At 39.4% G+C, this 23073-nt stretch overlaps 1 protein-coding gene across 1 annotated transcript in view; it reads right to left on the bottom strand.

The window, feature by feature from the left end:
• TAF4B (TATA-box binding protein associated factor 4b) overlaps positions 1-23073 on the bottom strand; it is a 109386-nt gene that overhangs the window by 13747 nt on the left and 72566 nt on the right. Inside the window, exon 14 of the mRNA XM_004606031.3 lies at positions 12369-12479. Coding sequence (XP_004606088.2) covers positions 12369-12479 — 111 coding nt within the window. The remainder of the gene's footprint in view (positions 1-12368; positions 12480-23073) is intronic.

Below are 23073 nucleotides of genomic sequence, written 5' to 3'. Positions count from 1 at the left end.
ATGCCCTACCGCTCTAGCCCACATATTATCATGTTATATATAAGGTATTATTATATAATATACATTATATTATAGAAATAAAGTATTCTTATTATTGCTGTCAACAAATAAATTATTGATTAGTAAATCATAATAGGAATAACAACACAAAATCAGCACAGGTGTATACAGTATAGGAATGCAATGTACAAGATACATTACTCCACAAACTGTAAAACAATTATTATTATTATTATTTTTGCTTTTTGAGTCACACCTGGCGATGCACAGGGGTTACTCCTGGTTTTGCACTCAGGGGACCATATGGAGTGCTGGGAATCAAACCCGGGTCAGCCGCGTGCAAGGCAAACTCCCTACCCGCTGTGCTATTGCTCCAGTCCCCAGAATTTTTTTTTTTTTTTTGCTTTTTGAGTCATACCTGGCGATGCTCAGGGGTTACTCCTGGCTCATGCACTCAGGAATTACTCCTGGTGATGCTCGGGGGACCATGTGGGATGCTGGGAATCGAACCTGGGTGGGCCACGTGAAAGGCAAATGCCGTACCCACTGTGCTATTGCTCCAGCCTCCCAATGTAAAACAGAATTTTAAGGAGGATCACATTAGGAGGATCCCAGTGGTTAAAAAGGCAGACAAGTCTACAACCGTTGCCATGTGAGTTCATTTATCAGCCCAGCTTCACAGATTCATGACTAGATCTTGGAAGAGAATACCTAGCAAAAATTCAGGATACATTGGTTTCCAGCTGAAAACTCTGGGGCGCTCTTAGAAGCAGGGCAGGCAGCATCTCCATCCTGCCCAAGCTCCAGCAGCCACTCTCACACCTCAACACCTGCCACCATGCCAACTCCACCACCCCACAGTTGAGCTCTGCACAGATGCCAAACTGCAGGAAATTTCAGGTACACTGGTCTTTAGCCCAAGAACTCAGAGGGGTTCTTCAGGTGGGAGTGGGCAGCCTCTCCTCTAACCTCCTGAGCTTCTGGAAGTCCTGGCAACCACACTCACATTCCATAACCACTGCCATGTAAGCTCACTGCCCAGTTAAATATTCTGGAGTTTTTGGAGCACACAGCTGCATTTGTGTCCGCACAACACCTCCAAACTAAACAACACTGACATCTCAGTAGGAACACACCAAACCAGATGGAAAGTACGATAGACGTCAACTAACCTCAGTAAACAAAAATAATACAGAAGGTTCAACTAGCAGCAGCAGTTTAGTAAACCCTCAGACAAGGACTTAACTTCAGGTATACAAGTTGTACCTGAAATTTTCTGCAGTTTGGCATCTGTGCAGAGCTCAGATTTGAAGCGGTGGAGTTGGCCTGTTGGCATGGTGGCAGCTATGGGGGGTGTGAGAATGGATGCTGGGGGTTGGGCAGGGTGGGGACTCGGCCTGCCTCTCGGAAGTTTTCAGCTGGAAACCGGTGTATCCCCATATCTCACTATGGTGAGATATAACAATTTTCACAAATTTTCTTTTACTGAAATATTTTTTGATCACTGCATTAAGTTGTAACAAGCAATATAAAACTAGTTTGTGCCTGCTGAGATGCAGGGTTTGGAGGTAGTTGGCCAAACAGAAACAATGGTGGAGAGAAAGTCACCACCACCGGTGTTGAAACTAACACCCATATATTAATTTTTTTTTTAATTAAAAAAGGTATGATTTTCTAGAAAAGCTATCAAAACTAAAAAAAATACATTCTAGGTGGCTGATAAGAGTAAGGTATTATTATCTATGCATTTTAATACTTTTTGACTGAATTAGGTTGAAGTATCTTAAACTACCATTATTGATATATAAAAAGGCAAGATCATAGTTTATGATTCAATATAGGCATGTGAAAACTTGGGAAAACTCAAAAAACTTAATTGTTGTTTTATATTCTTTTATGCCATTTTCTTTTCTTATTTTTTGGGCCATATGGCCTGGGGCTCTCACATGCAAAGCATGCAATATAACCTTTGAGTTATCTTCTTCCATATCATTTTCAATCCAAGCAGTTAACACCTTCAACCCCAGGTACTAACTATTCTTCCTTCTTTTTCTTTTTTACTATTCTTCCTTCTTGCTGTAAGCTGTACCATCTTTAATGCATGAGAAAAACAGACCTACTTCTCTCCTCCAGCTTCAGTCAATAATGATTTGTTGAATGAGCGCTCTAACATCTTATAATACTTGTCTAAGGAGAGTCCTTTTTCATTTCAGAGAAACTCAGACTCACCAAATGCTGGTACTAAAAAGGATCTTAGAGCTACCTAAGTAAGGAAATACATGCTACCTTAAACACTATTAGATGTTGTTCCTGAAACTAATCTAAATATTACCTTCCAAAGAGCTCTGGTTTTAATAATTTTATATAACTATCCTTATATAAAGGTAGGCAGGAAAAGAGAAGAAAAACAACCAATATTTTGACAAGTAGATAACAAAGTAATACACAGGGCACTCTGCTTGACAAGACAACCACATTCTGCAAGAACATGCCACTTGTACAGGTTGTGTAAAGCCTGCAAAATCGTCTGGTCTGGCCCTTCAAAGATGCCCATAGTCCAACTGCCTGTACTTTATGGCCCTCGGTAGAGAAAAGGTTCCTCAACCCTGGTCTAGTGCTTTGGATACCTTGTCCTACTCCATGATAAAATAATTCTTAGATAGATAACAGGGGAAATAGGACTGGAGAGAGATAGTTCAGCAGGAATGGTGCTTGCCTTGCACATGGCTGACCCAGGTTCGATCCCCAGCATCCCATATGGTCCTTTCAGCCCCACCAGAAATAATTTGTGAGTGCAAAGCCAGGAGTAACCCCTGAACACCTGAGTTGTGGCTCCAAAACAATTCCCCCAAGCCCCAAAAACTTAAAAAAAAAAGGTGATCAAGGAAATAAATTTATCTAGTATGTTCTCTAAAGGCAAAGCAATGAATTTCGTGTAATTCATCTCGATATTTCCTCTTACCTAACACACACACACACACACACACACACACACACACACACACACGTGTGCGCGCATGCCCACACACACAATTTATCAGAGTACCATCAATGCATTTCTAGCACATCTCATATTCCTGTGACTTCATTTAATTTGAGCAGGAAGCTGCTGATGAGTGCTTCCTGTGCTTGTTTAAAAGAAACAGGTGCTTCACTACCCAGCATTTAATTAGCTGACTTTTACTTCCCAGCAGGGGCATACACCAAAGCACAGAAATAACAGGAAGGAGAAACAGCACTGGTTGTAAAGATTATTGTGGGGAAAAAAAGGAGGATTGTGCATTTCTTTAAAACTAGAAGCAGTTTTAAAACGTAATTAAATAATTATTTTGAGAGTATATGACTGGAAGATATGATATTAAATCAAGAAGAACAGGGAATGGGGCTCGAGAGATAGTATAACGGGCACTTACTTCGCATACAGAGACCTCAGGTTCGATAGCTGGAACCCTATGTATTCCCCTGAGCTCCACCAGTAGTGATTCCTGAGCTCAGAGTCAGGAGTAAGCCCTGAGCACCACGGGATATGACCCCAAAACCAAACAACAACGAAAAAGAGGAACCAGAGATTGTTTGTTCTACTCATTAAGACACTGGAATTTTTTCCTCAAATATATGAGTAAAATGCTCAAATAATTTCTGGCTATTAAGATGACTACAAATAGAAAAGTCCCCTTTAAAAAGAAGCTGTATGGGTCAAAAACATAGTTGCATGCAGCTAATCCTGCTTGTGGACTCCTGAGCAATACGAGGAATAACTCCTGAATACAGAGCCAGCAATACCCCCTGAACACCGCCAAGTAAGGCAAAACAATTATAACAAAACCCAAAAATATCAAAAATCTGGGGCCAAAGTGATGAGAGTACAGTGGGTAGGGCATTTGCCTTGCACACAACTGACTAGGGTTCAATCCCTGGCAACCAATATAGTTCCCCGAGCACCACCAGGAGTAACTTCTGGGTGCTGAGTCAGGAGTAACCCCTGAGCATTGCTGGATGTGGCCACCCGAAACAAATAAACCAAAATACCAAAATATAAAATATATATTTTTTACATAATAAGCTATTAAAAGCTAAAAATCTAAATTTAATTTATCCATTATCATTATCAGAAGCAGTATTTATAGATATCAAAGAAGCCTCTTAAATTTGTTTTTATAAAACATCGTCATTTTACTTGTCTTCTAAATAGAAAACATTCCTCTCTAGTAGGAAGAAGTAATATGCATTTGATGTATTTGTAGTTACTCTTCACAGAATCAGGCTACCATCACTACTCCACCCAGGGCCTCTATACTTATCCAGGCAAATTTAAATCAAATATGTAAGATGTCAGGATCTTAATTATAAATAAAAAGCAAAAAATAAAACATGGGTTTCCAACGCATAGTATATTAAATATATAAATGATTTCATACACCATTTTGGGTTATTTGCAAGGGAATAAAACAAGCCAATAGCTTTAAGCAATCCTCACCAAGGCATTTTAAATTAATATAGTAGCACCTAAGTCAGTAGTACAGTTAAACACTGAAAGAGCACATTGGGGCTAGAGACAGTCCAGTGGGTAAGGCATTTGCCTTGCATGCAACCAACACAGTATATAGTTCCATATAGTCCTCTGAGCACCAGCAGGAGTGATCTCTGAGCAGAGTCAGGAATAAGCCCTGAGTACCATCAGATGTGGCCCCCAAACAAAACAAAAAACATAAAGCAGGGCTTTCTCCAGTTTCCTTTTTTAAGAAAAAACTTCATTACACTTAAAACAAAACAACAGTTAACTTCAAAATAAGAACTGTCCTAAAATGTCACCAGCTATCACAGAAATGGATGTTTTCTTTTGTTTATGCTTTTGGGTCAACTTGGCATGCTCAGGGCTTAGTTCTGCCTCTGCATTGAGAGATCATTCCTGGGGGGCTTGGGGACTCGATGTGGTGCCAAGGACCAAAACTAAGACAGGAAATACTAGTCATAAAATAACTTAGTAACATCTGAGCATAAACTTCAGGAAATACATGTGTAGGTTCTCGAAAACTAAAGAAGCATGCACTGGGGCTAGGGTCAATCCCAGAGCTGGCTCAATCCCAGGCACTGCATGCTCCTTTGCCAAGAGTAGCAGCTAGTATCACCAGATGTGACCTCAAACCAAACCAAAATAAATATACAACCAGATTATTCAATATATACACACTCCAGTTAGAACATGTCTGTCTGAAATTTAAAATTTTGCATTTTAAATTTAAATTTTAAATTGCCAATAATTCATAAAATTTGAGGGTCAACAATGTCCCTCTTCTGTCCCCCCACCCTCTAAAAACATGTGGACTTTCTCAGATTCAGATACACAAAACCACTGAAATCTTTGAATATCATAATGTACTACAACCATGGTGATACTTAAGACTATATATTAGGCCAGGGAGAAATGAAGCACTTATGAAATGAAGTGCTCGAAGCTTATTCCTGGCTTTTCACTCAGGAAGTCATTCCTGGCAGGGCTCAGGAGAACATATGGAGTGCCAGGATTGAACCTGGGTCAGCCACATGCAAGGCAAGTGTTTTACCCACTGTACTATTTCTCCAGCCCCTATTTTCTTTTTCTTTTTTCTACTTTTGGATGGGTCAAAAAAGAGTTTTACTGGTACAAGTCAGCAGGTATGGGAAATGTCTTTAAAAGAATCACTCTGTTTAAACGGTAACAAGATGAAAGTTTTATAGATCAAGTGAACAGGGGAGGATGTCTTAGAAAGGGTGGGTTCCAGACAGTGGGAGTCAGAGTAAACAATAAATTTCACTAGAGATTTTACTTATTAAAACAATAAGGGCTGGTTTCTGGAAAGTCAAACATCTTCTCTGCAAATCTAAATAAAGAAGGGTCAGGCTTTTTCAGGAGGGGTAGGTAAACTAAAGATAAATTGCTCTTATCTTTAGGCCTTGGGACAAAGTCAGTTGTCCTCATCTAATATTGATCTCTGGCTCAGTGTCTTCCTTTCATTTGTTTTTGAGGTGCCAGTGGATCAAACTGGTACCTCAAAAACAAATGCAAGGTATGTGCTTTGCCTTAAGCCATACCCTCCAGGTCTTCTACGTCTGTGGAAGAAATGGCTACAAATCCGAGTTGTCTCTTCTTGCGGACAAAACTCTTTTATCCCTTCTCCTGGGGATTCTAGCAGAAGAAGAAGGTGTTTTCTCTATTTCCCCTTTATGATAGTTTTTCCTTATTCCCTACAGTCAGTTGTTTATTTACAAATAGACTGCTGACTTAGATCTGGCCTCCTTGCTAAATGAGTGGTCATGGGGAGGGTGGAAGCAGAAGGAAGAATAGAACAAAATGACATGGTAGGAAAGATCACAACAAAGGCAAACTATGTTCTACCTTCTGATCCCTTCCCATGAAAGTAATATTTAATCTAAGACCTACCTAGTTTGGGGTGGCATATTTTTGCTTCTGAAAAGCTTATACTCACAGTGAAATGTCCCTGCTCAGGGAGGGTCCCGGTCTATGGTGATTTAGACCCAGGGGTCTCCTTGGTGCATTTAGGGCTGATGATCATTATCTCCCCGGCCAGCCAACAGTGGATAAACAAAGGAACGGAGGGCACCAGGCTGGTTGGTAATCAGTGACCGTTTATTCAAGTCTTACAGCATTTGTTACAGAGAAATCATGAAGGGTTGGGGGTAGTAATTACACATAGGTGTAGTAGAACATTATCACAAACAATGAACAGATGTAAAGTCCTTCAAGGGAAGTTCCTCTGGAGATTCACCATTGTAATGGACAGAATCTCAACTGGGCGCTCGACATTCTAGATCCCTACTAGAAGATCCACCCCAGGGCAGAATTCCATCTAAGGGTGTATTGCTTTCTCCTTTCCTTTGCAAGACTTAAATTACTTCTTAATAATATTTCTAGTCATTTTGTATAAACACAGTTAAGAGATAAATTAAACTTAAAGAGTGGCTCTTCCTGGGAACATCTCGCTATATACAGACCAGGTTAGTCTTTCCTAATCTCAGAAGAGTCCATAATCAGTTGCTTTTTTTGGAGGTCATGTCAGTTTGTTCCATCACTGTGCTCTTAATTTATTATACTTCTTATAGTGCTTAGCCTGTCCCTTTTTGATGCGAGGGTAGCTTATAGCCTGCCGATGGTCCAGCCCTGTCCCTCATGGAGACGCCACTTTTGGGGTGTTAGGAACTAAGGATAACTGAGGCTTAAGTCAAATAAATATAACGGATGCCCAGGAGTAAATATTATTTCGAGTCAATAAACCCCAAATTATAAAAGCATAGCATTAACTGTCTTAGTGTGTCTATACAAAAAGGAAATTGCCCTAAAGTAAACTATGCAAAGGATATAAAGAAAAGAGAAAAGCAGTATTTCACTACAAGATCCAAAGCCCTCAGAAGATTTGTCCTACAGGTTACAAGGTCTGATTTGGGGTATATTTGTGATTAACAGACAGGGTAGGAAAAGCACAAAGGAGAGGTTAAAGATAAACACAGAGGACTGAGAGTGTCTGATGTATTGGGTGTGCCTCAGAAGCACTTTGGTAGGTATAACTCAATAAACCTAAGTTCCTTTGAGGGGGGAGAGACAAAAATGGACAAATCAAAGTTAAACCTAAAATGCCTGGAACTATAATCCAATAGTAAAAAATGAAGAATTAGAGAGATTGCACAGGTTGCAGATGACCCTATGGTCCAAATACTGTCAGGAATGACAACTGAGCACAGAGCTCCTGAGCACCACTGGGTATGGACGCCAATCCCAAAATAAGTTGATACATAAAATTAAAGAAAAAAGAGTACTTACACACTATTTTGTTGAAAAGATTTCCAAACAGAACCAGATAGTACAGGGTAGGGAGTTTGCCTTGCATTAAGAAGACCCAGGTTCAGTCCCTAGTACCCCATATGGTCCCACGAGCACAGAGCTAGGAGTAAGCCCTGAGCACCACTGGGTATGACCCAAAAGTTAATTTTAAAAAATAAAATTTTTCCAAATAGAATAAGGCCCAAAAGATGCAAATGAAGTCCAAATAGAATACTAAAGCCCAACAGATAAAAAATTAAAAATTCAGTAATGTTGTAGGCTTCCTGGGCTATCGTGGAGGTGTTCCAGGAAACATGTGATACTGGGGAATCACACTCAAGTTGGCTGTATGCAAGACATGAGTCTCATATTATCTCTTGGTCTCTGCAGAGGACAATTTAAAAATATTTATCAGGGTGGGAGAGATAATACAGTGGGTAGGGTGTTTGCCTTGCACACAGCCAACCTGGGTTTTGATCCCTGTATTTCGTATAATTTCCTGAGCCCCATTTGGCGTGATTCTTGAGTGCAGAGCCAGGAGTAAGTCCTGCTTAATGTGACCCCACCCCCCAAGGGGGGTGGAAATCAAACATAAAAAGCCAACAGGTAGCACTTAGGGATAAAATAATATTGAGTCTAGGAAGAATTGATTTCAAAATAGTCTGATGGGTGAATATCTTGCTTGATAAGGTTAGTGTGGATATAAATCAAATAAGATTAAGTACAAAGTTGTCGAAGATGGCAGGTATTTGGAAATTCATTATACTAGTATAACTTTGTATAAACTTGAATTTTTCCAAAACCTTTTTCCATCGTTTACACATCTGAACCTAGTAATTGCATTTTTTAGGAATTTAGTTTGTGTGCTGGACTGGAGGGATAGCACAACGGGTAGGGCATTTGCCTTGCACTCGGCCAACCCAGGTTTGATTCCTCCATCCCTCTCAGAGAGCCCGGCAAGCTACCAAGAGTATCCCACCAGCATGGTTGAGTCTGGTAAGCTACCCATGGCGTATTGCATATGCCAAAAACAGTAACAACAAGTCTCATAATGGGGACATTACTGGGGCCCACTTGAGCAAATCGATGAACAACGGGACGACAGTGCTACAGTTTGTGTGATGTACAAAAACACATCAATGTAAATGCAGGATATTCTCTGAGGCAATCTAGGAAAAAGCCTGGAAACAACTTAAATGCATATTGGTAGACTGGTTGAATAAATTATGTTTATTTAAATATAGTAACATTTCTACTTTGAAAAGGAATGCAGGCTATTTATAAAGGGAGATTATTTATAAAAAGTCCCTTTTTATGAAAAGGGAAAAATATTAAGGAAAGAAAAAGTCATAGGTTAATCATCCTTAAGACAAAAATCAAACATGTATATTTTTTTTGTAAATGCACATTAAGACTTGTGCCAATATTTGTAACAAATTTCTAGAAATATAAGTGAAATTTTAATAGGAAATACACGTGTTTCAGGAAATGTTGAGAAACTGGGAAACTTACGAACAGGTAGCTTTTTGGGAGACGGGGTAATGTTTGGGTGACACTCGGAGGTGTTCAGGGCTTTCTCCTAACTCTGCACTTACGGATCACTCGGGGAACCTTATGGGATGCTGGGGATTGAAACTGGGACAGCCATATACAAGGCAAACGCCCTACCCACTGCAGTATCTCTCTGGCACCCGCAACATTTTCACACAAATTTTCTTTTGCAAATGAACATGTTAATTTATAAATTTTAAAAAAGTAGATTTCTTAAAACCTTTATCTATAAGGGTAACTCACTCATTTAGGAACTGCAGATGTTCGGGAGGGTCAATACTGGAAAGAGCACACTTAAACTTTACAAGCAGCACAAAAATGCCTTGGCAGTTTTATTGCTTAAACTTATCACAGGGCTCTGACCATATCTCTATATAAGCCAGGATTTGAAGATTTAACATGAAATAAAGTAATACCTTTAAATATAAAAGCCTTCCTAGCATTAAGTAATTAAGAATATTGTCTATATATGTGTCTAGTTATGTAGGGACTACAAAGAAATATGATTACAGTATTTTTCGTCCAACTAGTTTATAATCTCACCAAAGAGAAGATATGCATACAAGAAACAAAGAACAATTGATGTCACGCAAATGCGTGCTTAAAATAGGAGAAGTCAAAGTAGGAATGAATAGCTGAGTTCATGGGGAAAAAAGTAGATTCAATCCGTTTTATTTTTGAGTCACACCAGTGTGCTCAGGGCTTATTCCTAATGGTGTTGGAGGATCATACACAGTGCCCAGGATCAAACCTAAATAGAGTTCAAGGCAAGTACCTAATCACGTGTACTCTCCAACCCCTCAATCTTTAAATATGAGCCTAATATAGATAAAAGAGAGAGGATTACATAAACAATAAGAAAGAAGGCATAGAAATAAAAAATTGAGATAGTAAAATTCGTCTGACTGGCAATGAGGAATAAGAAGTAGTTATAAAGTAAATGATAAATAGGAATAAAGTTCCAGGCAATATATTTAAACATCCAGGTGAAAGTTCGAGTGATAGTATAGCAGAAAGGGCATCTGGATAGTACAGTAGGAAAGGCATTTGCTTTGCACATATTCAACCTGGATTGAATACCTAGGACCCCATATGATTCCCTGAGCCCACCAGGAGCTAAACCTGAATGCAAAGCCAGGAGTAAGCTCTAGTCATTGGCAGGTGTACCCCTCAAACAAAACAAAAATAAAGTAAAAATCCAGGTTAAAGGGGCCATGGAAAGAATATATAGTTTAAGTTCAATTCCTGCATTCCTCCTAGCATTGCTGTGGTTCCCAGCATCTACCCATTATCTAGAATAGCAACCCAGATCCTGAGCTCAACCCAGATAGCATTGAGCTGGCTTTACTGGTTATGTAGTGCCCCTGAGCACCACTTGGCAGATCCTGCCACCCAAAAAATATCCAAACAAAAAAGATTAATAAAACACCACTGTAGGGTAACATTGAGTATGTCCTTTCAGCCTTGCCATAGGGAACTTAATTTATCTTAAAGCAAAGTCCTTTCCATATGGACATAGGAAGACAGTTAATATTATGCTTTGTAACTTGGGAGTTGACTGACTCCAATAATATTTACTCCTGGGCATCTGCTTTCTCAACTCAGTTGCCCTTAGTTCCTAGCACCCCAAAAGCAGGGTCCCGACGAGGCATGGAATGGACCCAGCGCAAGCTGTGAGCTACCCTAGCATCGAAATGTGCCAGGCCAAAGTGACACAATATTCAACTATGAGTTGAGAGCATGGTCATAGACAAATGCTGTCATGATCCAACAGTAACAACGAGACTAGGACCCTGGTAGTGTTTGGAAGATTAACTTAACCTGAGAACTAAGGTCTGGAATATATAGTGAGATGTCCTCAGGAAGAACCAAACTTTAAGTTTGACATATTTCTTACTGTGCTCATACAGAATGACATTGCTAGAAATATTAGATTTACTACAACTAATAAAGTGGGTTACTAGCTGAGGAAAGAAGAAAGCGACACACCCTGGATGGGATCCCACCCTTAAGTAGATCTCTGAGTAATCTGGTGTAAACTCTTTTTTTTTTTTTTTTTTTTTTTTTTTTTTTTTTGCTTTTTGGGTCACACCCAGCGATGCTCAGGGGTTACTCCTGGCTTTGCACTCAGGAATTACTCCTGGCGGTGCTTGGGGGACCATATGGGATGCCGGGGATCGAACCCGGGTCGGCCGCGTGCAAGGCAAACGCCCTACCCGCTGTGCTATCGCTCCGGCTGGTGTAAACTCTTTAGATGAGATTTTGATCTTGAGTTAATCTCCTGGAGGAATGGTCTTACCCCTCTTTGTTGATTTGTTAATGTTCAACCCACCTTTGTATCACCACCCTATGTGATTGCTATATAAACTAAGACTGTAAGAGGGAGGGAGACAGAGTCAGAAGTGAGAGCGAGAGAGAATCGGGACAGAGTCAGAAGTAAGAGGCAGAGTCAGAAGAAAGAGACAGAGTCAGAAGTGAGAGCGAGAGAGAATCGGGTCAGAGTCAGAAGTGAGAGCGATGGGGAGAAAGAAGCAGAAGGGCTCTGGAGACAGAGAGATCGGAAGAGACCAGAGGAGAGATGACAGAGACAGAGAGAGGTCTCAGAGAGACTACAGAGACAGAGTCAGAGATAGACAGAAGAGAGCACAGCGGCACACACAGAAGCAGAGCACAAAGGAGGAGCCATCCCGATCCAGTCCATATACAGCAGCTCAAGAGCATCGAATGTGGAGAGGGAGGGAGGTAGAGAGGGAGGGAAGAGGAGAGAGAGAGAAAGATATATGTATATATATATATATATAGACAGAGAGAGAGAGAGAGAGGCCCCAAGAGCCCGAGAACACACATCACCCTTCCAGGCACGTGCGTTTATATTTTTTACATACAAAAAGAAAAATTTTAATAAATGCTTGTTAGCAATAGCTTGCTACTTAACATAAACAACATATCTTTACTTCTTTTTGGCTTTCTTGACATGAAAACTAAAATATTATTTCAATACCTCCATTCCAGGTCCACATTCTAGTGGTCTCTTCTTTCTTGGTCCAATAGCTGCAAGAGCTGTGAGATTAGCATCTCTGTGTTGTATCTGAGCAAGCTCCAACTGTTGTAGCTAGGAGATGGAACAAAAAAGAAAAACAAAAAACAAAAATGATTACATATAGTCATGGTCAAAAGAGGAAAGAAGCTGATCAATAGTCCTAATTCTGTACTCTTCACCAATTAAAGTGACTGTGTAAATTAAGTATTAGAATGTTCTCACAAGGCACATTATTCCTGATTCCTTTACCCCAACAAATGTTTTAGTACTGAATTTTTAAGTAGAAGGGACTTGCCAGGTGTGGTCCCTGAAAACAGAGCCAGTGTAAGCCCTGAGTCTGAACTGGGTGGGACTGAAAAACAACCAAAAAAAAAAAAAAAAAAAGGAACATAGAAGGAAAATAAAAAGAAAGGTACCTAGAACTACTTAACTTTGCTATTATTTAAACCAGTATTTCTCAGAGTAAGCTCTATATCTACAAGCAAGAAATTAGAAAGTAATATAGTCAAAGTACTAAATGAAAAGAATCTCCAACCAAGAAACCTTTACCCTGCATTCTCAGATAAGCCAACAGTTGAAAGCGTTTGCAGCCATTAGGCCAGTTCAATCAGAATTACTGAATGGCCTCCAATAAAAGCAAATATCTAGGGGCTGGAGCGATAGCACAGTGGGTAAGGCGTTTGCCTTGCACGCGGCTGACCCAGGTTCGATCCCCGGCATCCCATATGGTCCCCCAAGCACTGCCAGGAGTAATTCCTGAGTGCAAAGCCAGGAGTAACCCCTGAGCATCACTGGGTGTGACCCAAAAAGCAAAAAAAAAAAAAAGCAAATATCTATAAAAACAGCCATAATCCTTGTAGAAAAATGGCAATTTATATCAATAATTTCTCTAAATGTCCATGGACTGAACTTTTCTGTCAAAATGGACAGATAGTTGGATAGATGGTCAGGAGGAAAAAGCCAACACTCTCTACTTACCAGAGACACTTAAATCTTGCGATAAATAGGCTCAGAGTAAAAACCTGGGAAACAATTATAAAGGCTAATGATAGACTAAAAATTAGTGGGATTGCCATATTTTCACCAGCTCAAATAAGACCAAAATAATTTAAAAAAGTAAGAGATTGAACTGGATATTACGCATTGGTTAAGGGACCAAAAATAACTTAACTCTTATTAACATATATGAACCAAAGAAGCAGCAGAGGTTATAAAACAGTGTTACTAGATCTAAAGAGATACCTCAATAGGCACAAAATTATAGTGAGAGATTTCAACATCCCCACTCTCATGATTAGATAGCTCAACATTATAGACTAGAGTCTCAAAGAACTGGAATTAACAGACCCTCAACCCAAATAAAGTTCTCCAATGCAAAAAAGAACATTCTCCAGGAAAAACCCACTGGAGCACAATTCAAGAGTTTATAAATCAAAAATAATAGAAATCATATCAAGTATCTTTTCAGATCACAATACCATTAAGTGAGAAATTAATTATAAAAAGAATGCCAAGGAAATAAACATTTTAAGAATAAAATGATTCCTTGATGCAAATGAGAATGAAGACACAACTTTCAGAACCTATGGGATACAGCAAAAGCAGTAGGAAAGTGGGAAATTCACAGCGTAACAAATTTCTAAAAACATTTCTCAAAACAAAAAAGAAATTTGAAATTCGACAAGTATGTTCTGGTGCCCTGCTAGCTCTGTTTATTGATTTGGAACTTTCAGCTATTAATACATGTTACTAACATATCTATTGTTCATGTACTTAATGTGTTATTCCAAAGTATCTCAGGTATTTTCTCTCATACTTAACCAAAAAACTTAATTTATATGTTGTTAAGAGAAAAGATAATAGAGGCTGAAGGAATAGCACAGTGGGTAGGGCATTTGCCTTGCACGCGGACGACCCAGGTTCAAATCCCAGCATCCCATATGGTCCCCTGAGCACCACCAGGGGTGATTCCTGAGTGCCGAGCCAGGAGTAACCCCTGTGCATCGCCGGGTGTGACCCAAAAAGAAAAAAAAATAAGATAATATTCAGTGTCAATCTCAAACTTTAAGATTTTGATGATTTTCCACAGGTAATGATTTTTTTTTTGCCCAGCAATGCACAGGGGTCACTCCTGGCTCATGCACTCAGGAATCACCCCTGGCGGTGCCCAGGGGACCACATGGGATGCTGGGATTTGAACCCAGGTTGGCCGCGTGCAAGGCAAACGCCCTACCCGCTGTGCTATCACTCCAGCCCCAACAGGTAATGATTTTTAAATGTTGATATTTCCTCTTATATCTCTCTCTCACTAAATAATCATAGCTATGCAACCTAAGAGAAGTCTGTACTGTTACACTGATGCCAAATAAAGAGAAGCTGGGGCTGCAGCGATAGCACAGTGGGTAGGACGTTTGCCTTGCACGCGGACGACCCGGGTTTGATTCCCAGCATCCCATATAGTCCCCTGAGCACCACCAGGCAAAATTCCTGAGTGCAGAGCCAGGAGTAACCTCTTTTTGGATCACAACCTCGCCGGGTGTGATCCAAAAAGCAAAAATAAATAATTAAAAGGAAATTGAGGTACATTCCAAGAGGTAAAATAACTTCCCTTAAGTGAGACCTAGTTAGTGGTTAGCATAATTTAGATTCTAAGATTTCTGATAGCACAAAAGAAAATGTTTCTTTTATAATATGCACATCTTCTATAAAAAGAGTAATATTTCTTCTTTAAAAATTTTTCAAATTTTTATTTTGTTTTATTAGTGAATCACTGTCAGGTACAGTTACAAACTTATGAACTTTTCTGTTTGCATTTCAGTCATACAGTGATTGTTTACCCATCCCTTCACCAGTGCCCATTCTCCTCCACCAATGTTCCCAGTATCCCTCCCACCACTCCCACCCCTTCCCCTACCACCCCACCCTGCCTGAGGCAGGGCATTCCCAAAAAGAGTAACACTTCTTAACACAAAAATTCTGTACTTCAAAATTAAAGGCAGGAATGGGAAGATGATTTAGAGTGCTGACTTGCATACTTTGTACACAGGAGCCCCAAGTTCAACACTGTCAAGTGATGAAGTTGTAGAGATAGTATGTGGGCAGAGTGCTTGCCTTTCACATGGCCAGCTAGGGTTCAATCCCTGGTATTCCATGTGGTTTCCTGAGCACACAAAGGAGTAAGCAATTCCTGAGTGCAGAGCTGGGATTCACCTCTAAGAATGGCTGGGTATAGCTCAAAAACAAAATCAGAACAAAAATCTGTTCTATGCCAAGACATTAAGTAAGGACAGAAGCCATTTTGTGATGAAACTCAAAAAATAGCATCTTTTCAAAGAAAATCAAATCAACTGGGACCAGAGTGATACTATAGTAGGTAGGGCATTTGCCTTGCACACAGTCTACCTGGGTTTGATCCCTAGCACCCCATATTGCTCTCTGAGCACTGCCAGGCGTAATTCCTAAGTGTAGAGCCTGTACTAATTTGAGAATCACCAGGTGTGGCCCAAACACAAAGAAAACAAAACAAAGAAACAAAGAAAAAAGAAAATTAAGGGATAAAATCAATAAAGGCCTCTTATGAAAATATCTGCCCGAAATCCCCAGGTTTTCCTAGTTCCACAGCATAATTTACTAAATGATAACTGGGTGGCATCTTAACTATGCCATTTCAAGCATCCCGACTATATCATAAATCTTGAGATGGGATCCAGCATTTGGTATTTTTTATAGGCCTGGATAATTCTTATATGTTCTTAAATGTTATAAAATAATCTCTTATGTCTAAGATTAAGAATGTCTTAGACTACTGATGCTGGAAACACTTGTATCTGTTATATATATATATATATATACAAGCTGTTTATAATGTGTCATTTTAAGAATGTCTTCTTCATAGTTAGTTTGACTTCTATAAAGTACTCTTGTTTGCAGAGTTAAAGGTAGAACCAGGACTTACTTATGCAAGAGAGAAGCCTCACACTGAGCTACATCCCTATTATCTGCTATAATGTACTTCTATTATCTGTTATAATGTACTTTTTTAAGGTTTTGTTTTGGGGTGACACCTGGTGGTCCTCAGGTGTTACTCCTGGCTCTGTACTCACGATTCAATCCTGGAGGTCCTCGGGGACTATAAGGGATGCAAGGGATTGAACCCTGGTTGGCTATGTGTGAGCAAGTACCTTATTCACTGTACTATCACTCTGGCACTAATGTACTTTTATTTTTTGCTATTTTAGTGTGGTGCTGGAGGCAACCAGGGTGAGTTACACTCAGTAGTGCTCAGGAGGGCATGTGGTGCCAAGGGATCAAAACTGGAGTGTTATGCATGTGCTCCAGCCTGCTAACTCCCTGCTCCCTATAAGGTATTCTAATGATAAATTTAATTTTGTCTTGCCCAGTGTTACATAAATTTTGCTTACCACAAATATAAAGTGTTATAATTTTTAAGGTTGAATTACCATGAGTTACAAAGATATTTATGATTTTCATATATACAGTGTTCCAACACCAATTATTCAGTGTCCACTACCCTTCACCAGTGTCCCTAGTTTCCCCCCTTTCCCATCCTGCCTCTGTTGAAGGCACTTTACCCTTCCCTATTGTCCTAGAGTTCCCTTCCTTAACTTATCCCCCTCCTCCAGTCAGACTCCAGTGGAAGCTTCCTATCTCCACTTGAAGACCAATTCTCCTACTCTTTCTTTATATTCCATCAGGCATTTGATATTCCTCTGACATTTCTTTATATCCCACATATGAGAGAGATAATTGAGTCGATTCTCTTCTATCTGACTGATTTCATTCAACTTGATATTCCCCACATTGCAGCAAATAACACAACCGTATATTACGGCTGAATAGTATTTCATTGTGTGTGTGTGTGTGTGTGTGTGTGTGTGTGTGTGTACACATGTGTACAAACGTACCATAGTTCCATAGTTTCTTTATCATCTATTTGTGGGCATCTGGGTTGTTTTCATATTTTTGATATTGTATATAGTGCTACAATTAACAGAGTACAGATGTCTTTTCTACATTGGGCTTTTGAGCCCTTAGTTATATTCCTAGTTTAATTCCTAGTTTTTTGAGGAATATTGTCTTCTAAAAAGCCCGGACCAGTTGACATTCCCACCAGTAGTTAATGAGGGTCCCTTCCCCCCCCACACGTCCTTTCCACACTGTTCTTTTGATGGGTGCCACTCTCTGTAGTATGAAGTGGTATCTCATAATTGTTTTGGTTGGCATTTATCTTAGTGACAAGTAGCATTTTTTCCTATGTTCTTTTTGTCATTTGTATTTCTTCCTTGAGTAAACTCTTGTTTATCTCTTTACCCCCATTTTTTTGGAAAGGGTTGGATTTTTTACTTTAGAGTACCAGTGTTTCATATATCTTGAGTATTAACCCTGTGTAAGATGAATGGTGAGCAAATAATTTCTCCCAGTCTGTGGATTGTATTTGTATTTTGGTCATCATTTCCTTTGACGCACAGAAGTTTCATTATTTAACATAGTCCCATTTATCTTTGCTTTCAGTTGGTTGGTCAGTGGCATTTCATCTTTAAAAATACCTCTATCTTAAATGTGATGGAGAGTTCTGCCTAAATTTTCCAGTATGTACCTTATGGATATAACGTTTGATATCAAGGTCTTCGATCCATTTTGATTTGACTTTTGTGCATGGCATTAGAAAGCGGTCTGAATTCATTTTCTTGCATGTAGCTGACCAGCTTTCCCAGCACCACCTGCTGGAGACTTTCCTAAAGTGCTAATTTAAGAGACAGTCTTAACAATCACATTTCATTGACACCACATATTTTCAAATTTCACTTAAAAGGATACTTGTTGGACAAATACCAATGATTTTACTCACTTGTGGTATAAAGATAAATAACACAAGGGCAAAGCAGAATTAAATGATGACAAAGCCTTGGCCTTCAATTACAATGTGAAATCAGAAGGCTGTGAGTGAGGAAAGAAGGGACAGTGACATAAGGATAGTAGTCGATGGTCCTTGCTCTTTGATGGTGGTGAAGGACTAGTAACTAAGTACAAACAAACCAAGAACGTTAAACACTATTAGAACCGTGTTACCTAGCCTATAAAAAAATTTTTTTTGAAAGGCTAGAGCGATAGCACAGCAGATAGAGTGTTTGCCTTGTACACGGCCAACCTGAGTTTGATTTCCAGCATCCTGTATGGTCCTGTGCACCACCAGGAGTAATTCCTGAGTGCACAAGCCAGGACAGGTGCGACCCAGAAAGCAAAAAAAAAAAAAAAAGAATTTTTGAAATAAAATTTTAATAGTTATAAAATGTCTTGTCTGGTATTTTGGCGGCAGTGGTGTATTTCTTGTACAGCAATGAGGAATTATACTATTACAGCTTTAAAACCCTATATTTTCCATAACAAAAAAATGCTAAATACTTCAGGATCCAAGCTTTATAATTTTTTAAATATATTTTCATTATTTAGTACTGGTTTGGGTCCCAGTTTCTACAGGTTGCACTGTGAACTTAATGTGCCAGCAGGCATATGCCTTGAAAGTACATTTCCTTCCTTCAAATGTATAACAAATGAAAGTGGGAATGCAAAGAATTGTTAAAAAGTACATGAATTCTCTCTCAATTTGTGGAGAAGCCTTACAATTATATTTCAAAAAGAAAAAAAAGCTATTTAAGAGGAAATGTGCATCATAATACAGAAAACAAATGTTAAAGACTTGGGGTGTTTTTATACCAAGGTCAAATGGCTTGCTCCACAGAATTCTGGACTATGTAGTAAGAAAGCAAAACACTGAAGGCTAGATGGTAATCTTGTACACACAGCACATGTTTCAGACAAGTCTGCAGTTGCATTAAACAAAGATGTGCCTGCTTGCATTAAGTTAGAATTTGGCAATTAGGAATACCTCTTAAGCCTTTCACATATAGATGGTGAAATGAAAGAATGCCAGTACTTCAGAAATAACAGTTTAGGAAATTAAAAAAAAAAATCAGAACTTAACAGTATCTCTTCTATAACTTGTCATCCTGTTGTTCACGGATTTGCCCGAGCAGGTGCCAGTAACATCTCTATTCGTCCCTGTCGAGTGCTAGTGTACCCAATGACATCTGGTCATTCCAGGAACACGGAGAGCATCAAACTGTTCATTCAGTGTTCTTGATGAAGAAGTCCAACCATCTTGTAGGTGGGCGGCCAGGCATTCTTTTGGCGTCCCGTGGAATCCAGTTGGTAACAGCTCTAGTCCAGCGGTCGTCCCCAAATCGCATTATGTGTACAGCCCATAAGATTATCGATGCCTTGGCAAACGAGGTGGCATCCCTGTTTCTTGATCATCGATGGAGGTCAGAACTCCGGATTCCTTCTCTCACTTGAATGAAACATGATACTCCAAGCATAGCTCTTTCGATTCCTCTTTGGGATACCCAAATAGCGTTCTCATCCTGGTTTCATAGGGCCCAGGTCTCTGAGGCGTATGTTAGTGCAAGAATAACAGTGGAATCAAAAAGATGTGAACAGAGCTGGAGGTTCTTTGTCCTCTTAACCACTTCTTTGACGATCTTGAAGGCGTTCCACGATGCTCTCTTCCTCCTGCGCAATTCTGGCACCAAGTATTCATCATATTGAGTTCTCGACCCAGGTACACATAACTGCTGCATTCGGAGATGATCATTCTGTTTACAGCAAATGGAACATCAGGAACTAGTTTGTTTCTTATGAACATTGTCTTCGTGAGATTCAACTGCAGTCCGACCTTTCCACACTCATGGTCAAAGTCGGCCAGTACTCGTGCCGCTTCGCTAATGTTTGGTGTTTTTATCTTCACTCCCATTCCTTCCCATTCCAGTTGTCACATGACATTCTCGAGGGTGGCACTGAACAGTTCTGGTGAAATGGTATCACCTTGTCCAAACCCTCTCTTTACGTTGATGATCACTTAATAAAACAAATACACACACACACACACACACACACACAGGCCTTTTGGGTCACACCCAGAAATGCTCAGGGGTTACTCCTGGTTCTGCACTTAGGAATTACTCCTGGCATTGCTTGGGGGACCATATGGGATGCTGGGAATGGAATCTGGGTTGGCCTCATGTCAGGCAATACTCCCAGTTGCACTATCACTCAGGTTCCAATAGTACCAGTATTATTTACTTTTTTAGTTAGTAAATAAATTTACTTAATTTAGGGGCTCCGAAGCTTTGTTCAGTGGGTCCATTCCCAGGAACTCTCAGACTAATGGATCAATGCTGCTGGGGCCTTGTGTTGCTGGAGAATGTCCAGACCTCCTCGGTGGTACTCAGGGTACCAGGCTATTCTTGAGAAGCCATGTGGTACCTGAGATAGAAGTAAAGGTCTGTTGCATGCAAATCTTACATATTAATCCCTATACTGTTTCTCCATCCATATAATAGTGTCAGTACTTAAAATATAAACTAACAATTAAGACAACATTTTCCTTTCATTCTGTTTTTGGCATTAAAAAAGAGAAAAGTGGGGTGGGGAATATAGTCCCTAAAGTTTGAAACCAAATTTTTTGACTATCCATAGATAGTCAGGAAGAAATAAACAGCTAGGCCAGTCAGAACAGAATGCAGGAATTACTTCAATAGATTAGTTGGAGGCAAATCAAAAAGCAGTCCTTAAATGCCAAATGAAAATGACAAATCAGAAGAATAAGAAAAATAAAAAGAAATTATTAGACAACATCACAAAAATTTTCCAGATTTAGCAGTTTATCCTAACACCTGCTGTATGAGACAAAAAAAAAAAAAAAACCATAGAAATGTGAAGACCAAAAATCTAGTCCATAACATTTTAAATGCAAGCAACCATGTATTATAAGCTTTTGTATAAAAGGGATTCAGAGTGTTAATACTTATTGGGTAAGTATTAACCTGATAAAAACCATCACTGAAACATTCCAGAATTTAAAAAGTCTATACCTATTTTTAAATGGTTTTTCAAAGATCTACAACAAGAAAACTATCACTAATCTATATCTTCTGACCACTTTCGTAGATAGTTAAATGGAAAAGGAAAGCAAAGGAGTTCTAAATCAAGGAACTGTAAGAAATGAATGTTAATTTTTACAACTGAATAAAGAAAAATTTCCAGACAAATACTAAACAGTCACAAACCAAAGGTTTCAGTGAGAACAATATAACCCAAAAGATAGCCTTATGGTGCCAGAGCAAGAATACAGTGGACAGGGTGCTTGCCTAGCACACGGCCCACACAGGTTCAATTCCCGGAATCCCATATGGTCCCTCAAGCACTATTCTTGAGCACAGAGCCAGAAGTAACCTCTGAGCATCACCAGGTGTGACTCAAAAACAACACAATCAGAAGACAGTTACAAATTATCATCACTGTATCACTGTCATTCTGTTGCTCATCGATTTGCTCAAGTGGGCACCAGTAACATCTCCATTGTGAGACTTATTACTATTTTTGGCATATCAAATATGCCATGGGTAGCTTGCCAAGCTCTGCTGTGTGGGCAAGATACTCTCGGTAGCTTGCCGGGCTCTTCGAAAGGAACGGAAGAATCATACCCGGGTCGGTTGCATGCAAGGCACACACTACCTGCTGTGCTATTGCTCCAGCCCACAAATTATCATATAAACAATAATTCAATTCTCTAATAAGAGGGTCAATGGTTTTTGCAACCAAAATGTTATTGAAAAAAAAAAAAATGTTATTGAGAGGTAGCCATATTTCCCTCTTGCTCACTGTTTTATCTGTCCCCCATGGACTTGACTTCCATTTCAGTATAAAGGTCTTAGAGGTTCTGAGTTTCCCAGGACCATAAAACTCTGCACGGGAGCCTAGGCTGACAGGGAAACTGAGATAATGGGCAATAATGCCTGGAGATTAGTTTTCCCTTGCCAGTGAAAGAGGAAGCCAGAGTTTCCTCTTGCATCTTTTCCCCTACCTACTTAACACACATTTCATCCTCAAGGCCCTGTAGCCCTGTCTCAGCACTCCCAGAGTTTCCCAGAACCATAAAGCTCTGCCTTGAAGTCTAGGCTGACAGAGAGACTAAGATAAGGAGCAATAATGCATGGAGAGATTTAGACCAGCTTTACATCCCTCTCACCTTTAAAGGGCCTACAGGAAACTCCTTTACATTTAACTTAGTCCTATACTAAGTTCCTCCCCATTTGGGGATTTCCTTTTCCTTTCTCTTCTACTTTCCAATAAACTTTTCTAAAGGAAAATCAAACCAAACAGTTCCATACAAACCTGAAGGAAAAAAATTAATCTATAATCCAGATGTTCATGACAGTTTATGAAGGAACAAAAATATAAGATCCATAAGAATAAAAAGGTACGTTTTCTTATATATTTTCCCCCAAATGGGTACAATCAGACAACAAGATAATCAGCTAATGAGTCCTTAATTGAAACAAAAGGATTCTCATGATTCAGGATGATAAGCTGCCTATCTCCAAATATTCTATCAACAAGCCAGCTGTGTTTAAAGAGGATTATAGACAGAGTTCACATATTAATTTTATGCTAGTATTTTTTAGATAAATTTTCCACTGAAAAGTGAGACTTTTTTTTGTTATTGAAATGTTTCTGGCTTCAATCCCTTTTAATGTTCTTCTTTTCCAGTTTTTGTTTCAATCCAGAAATGCCTCCATCTAGACTT

The sequence above is a fragment of the Sorex araneus genome, chromosome 2 (genome assembly GCF_027595985.1).
Source record: "Sorex araneus isolate mSorAra2 chromosome 2, mSorAra2.pri, whole genome shotgun sequence".
Classification (NCBI taxonomy): domain Eukaryota; kingdom Metazoa; phylum Chordata; class Mammalia; order Eulipotyphla; family Soricidae; genus Sorex; species Sorex araneus.
The sequence above is the reverse complement of the archived record's forward strand: the minus strand, read 5'-3'. Positions and strand labels throughout refer to the sequence as shown.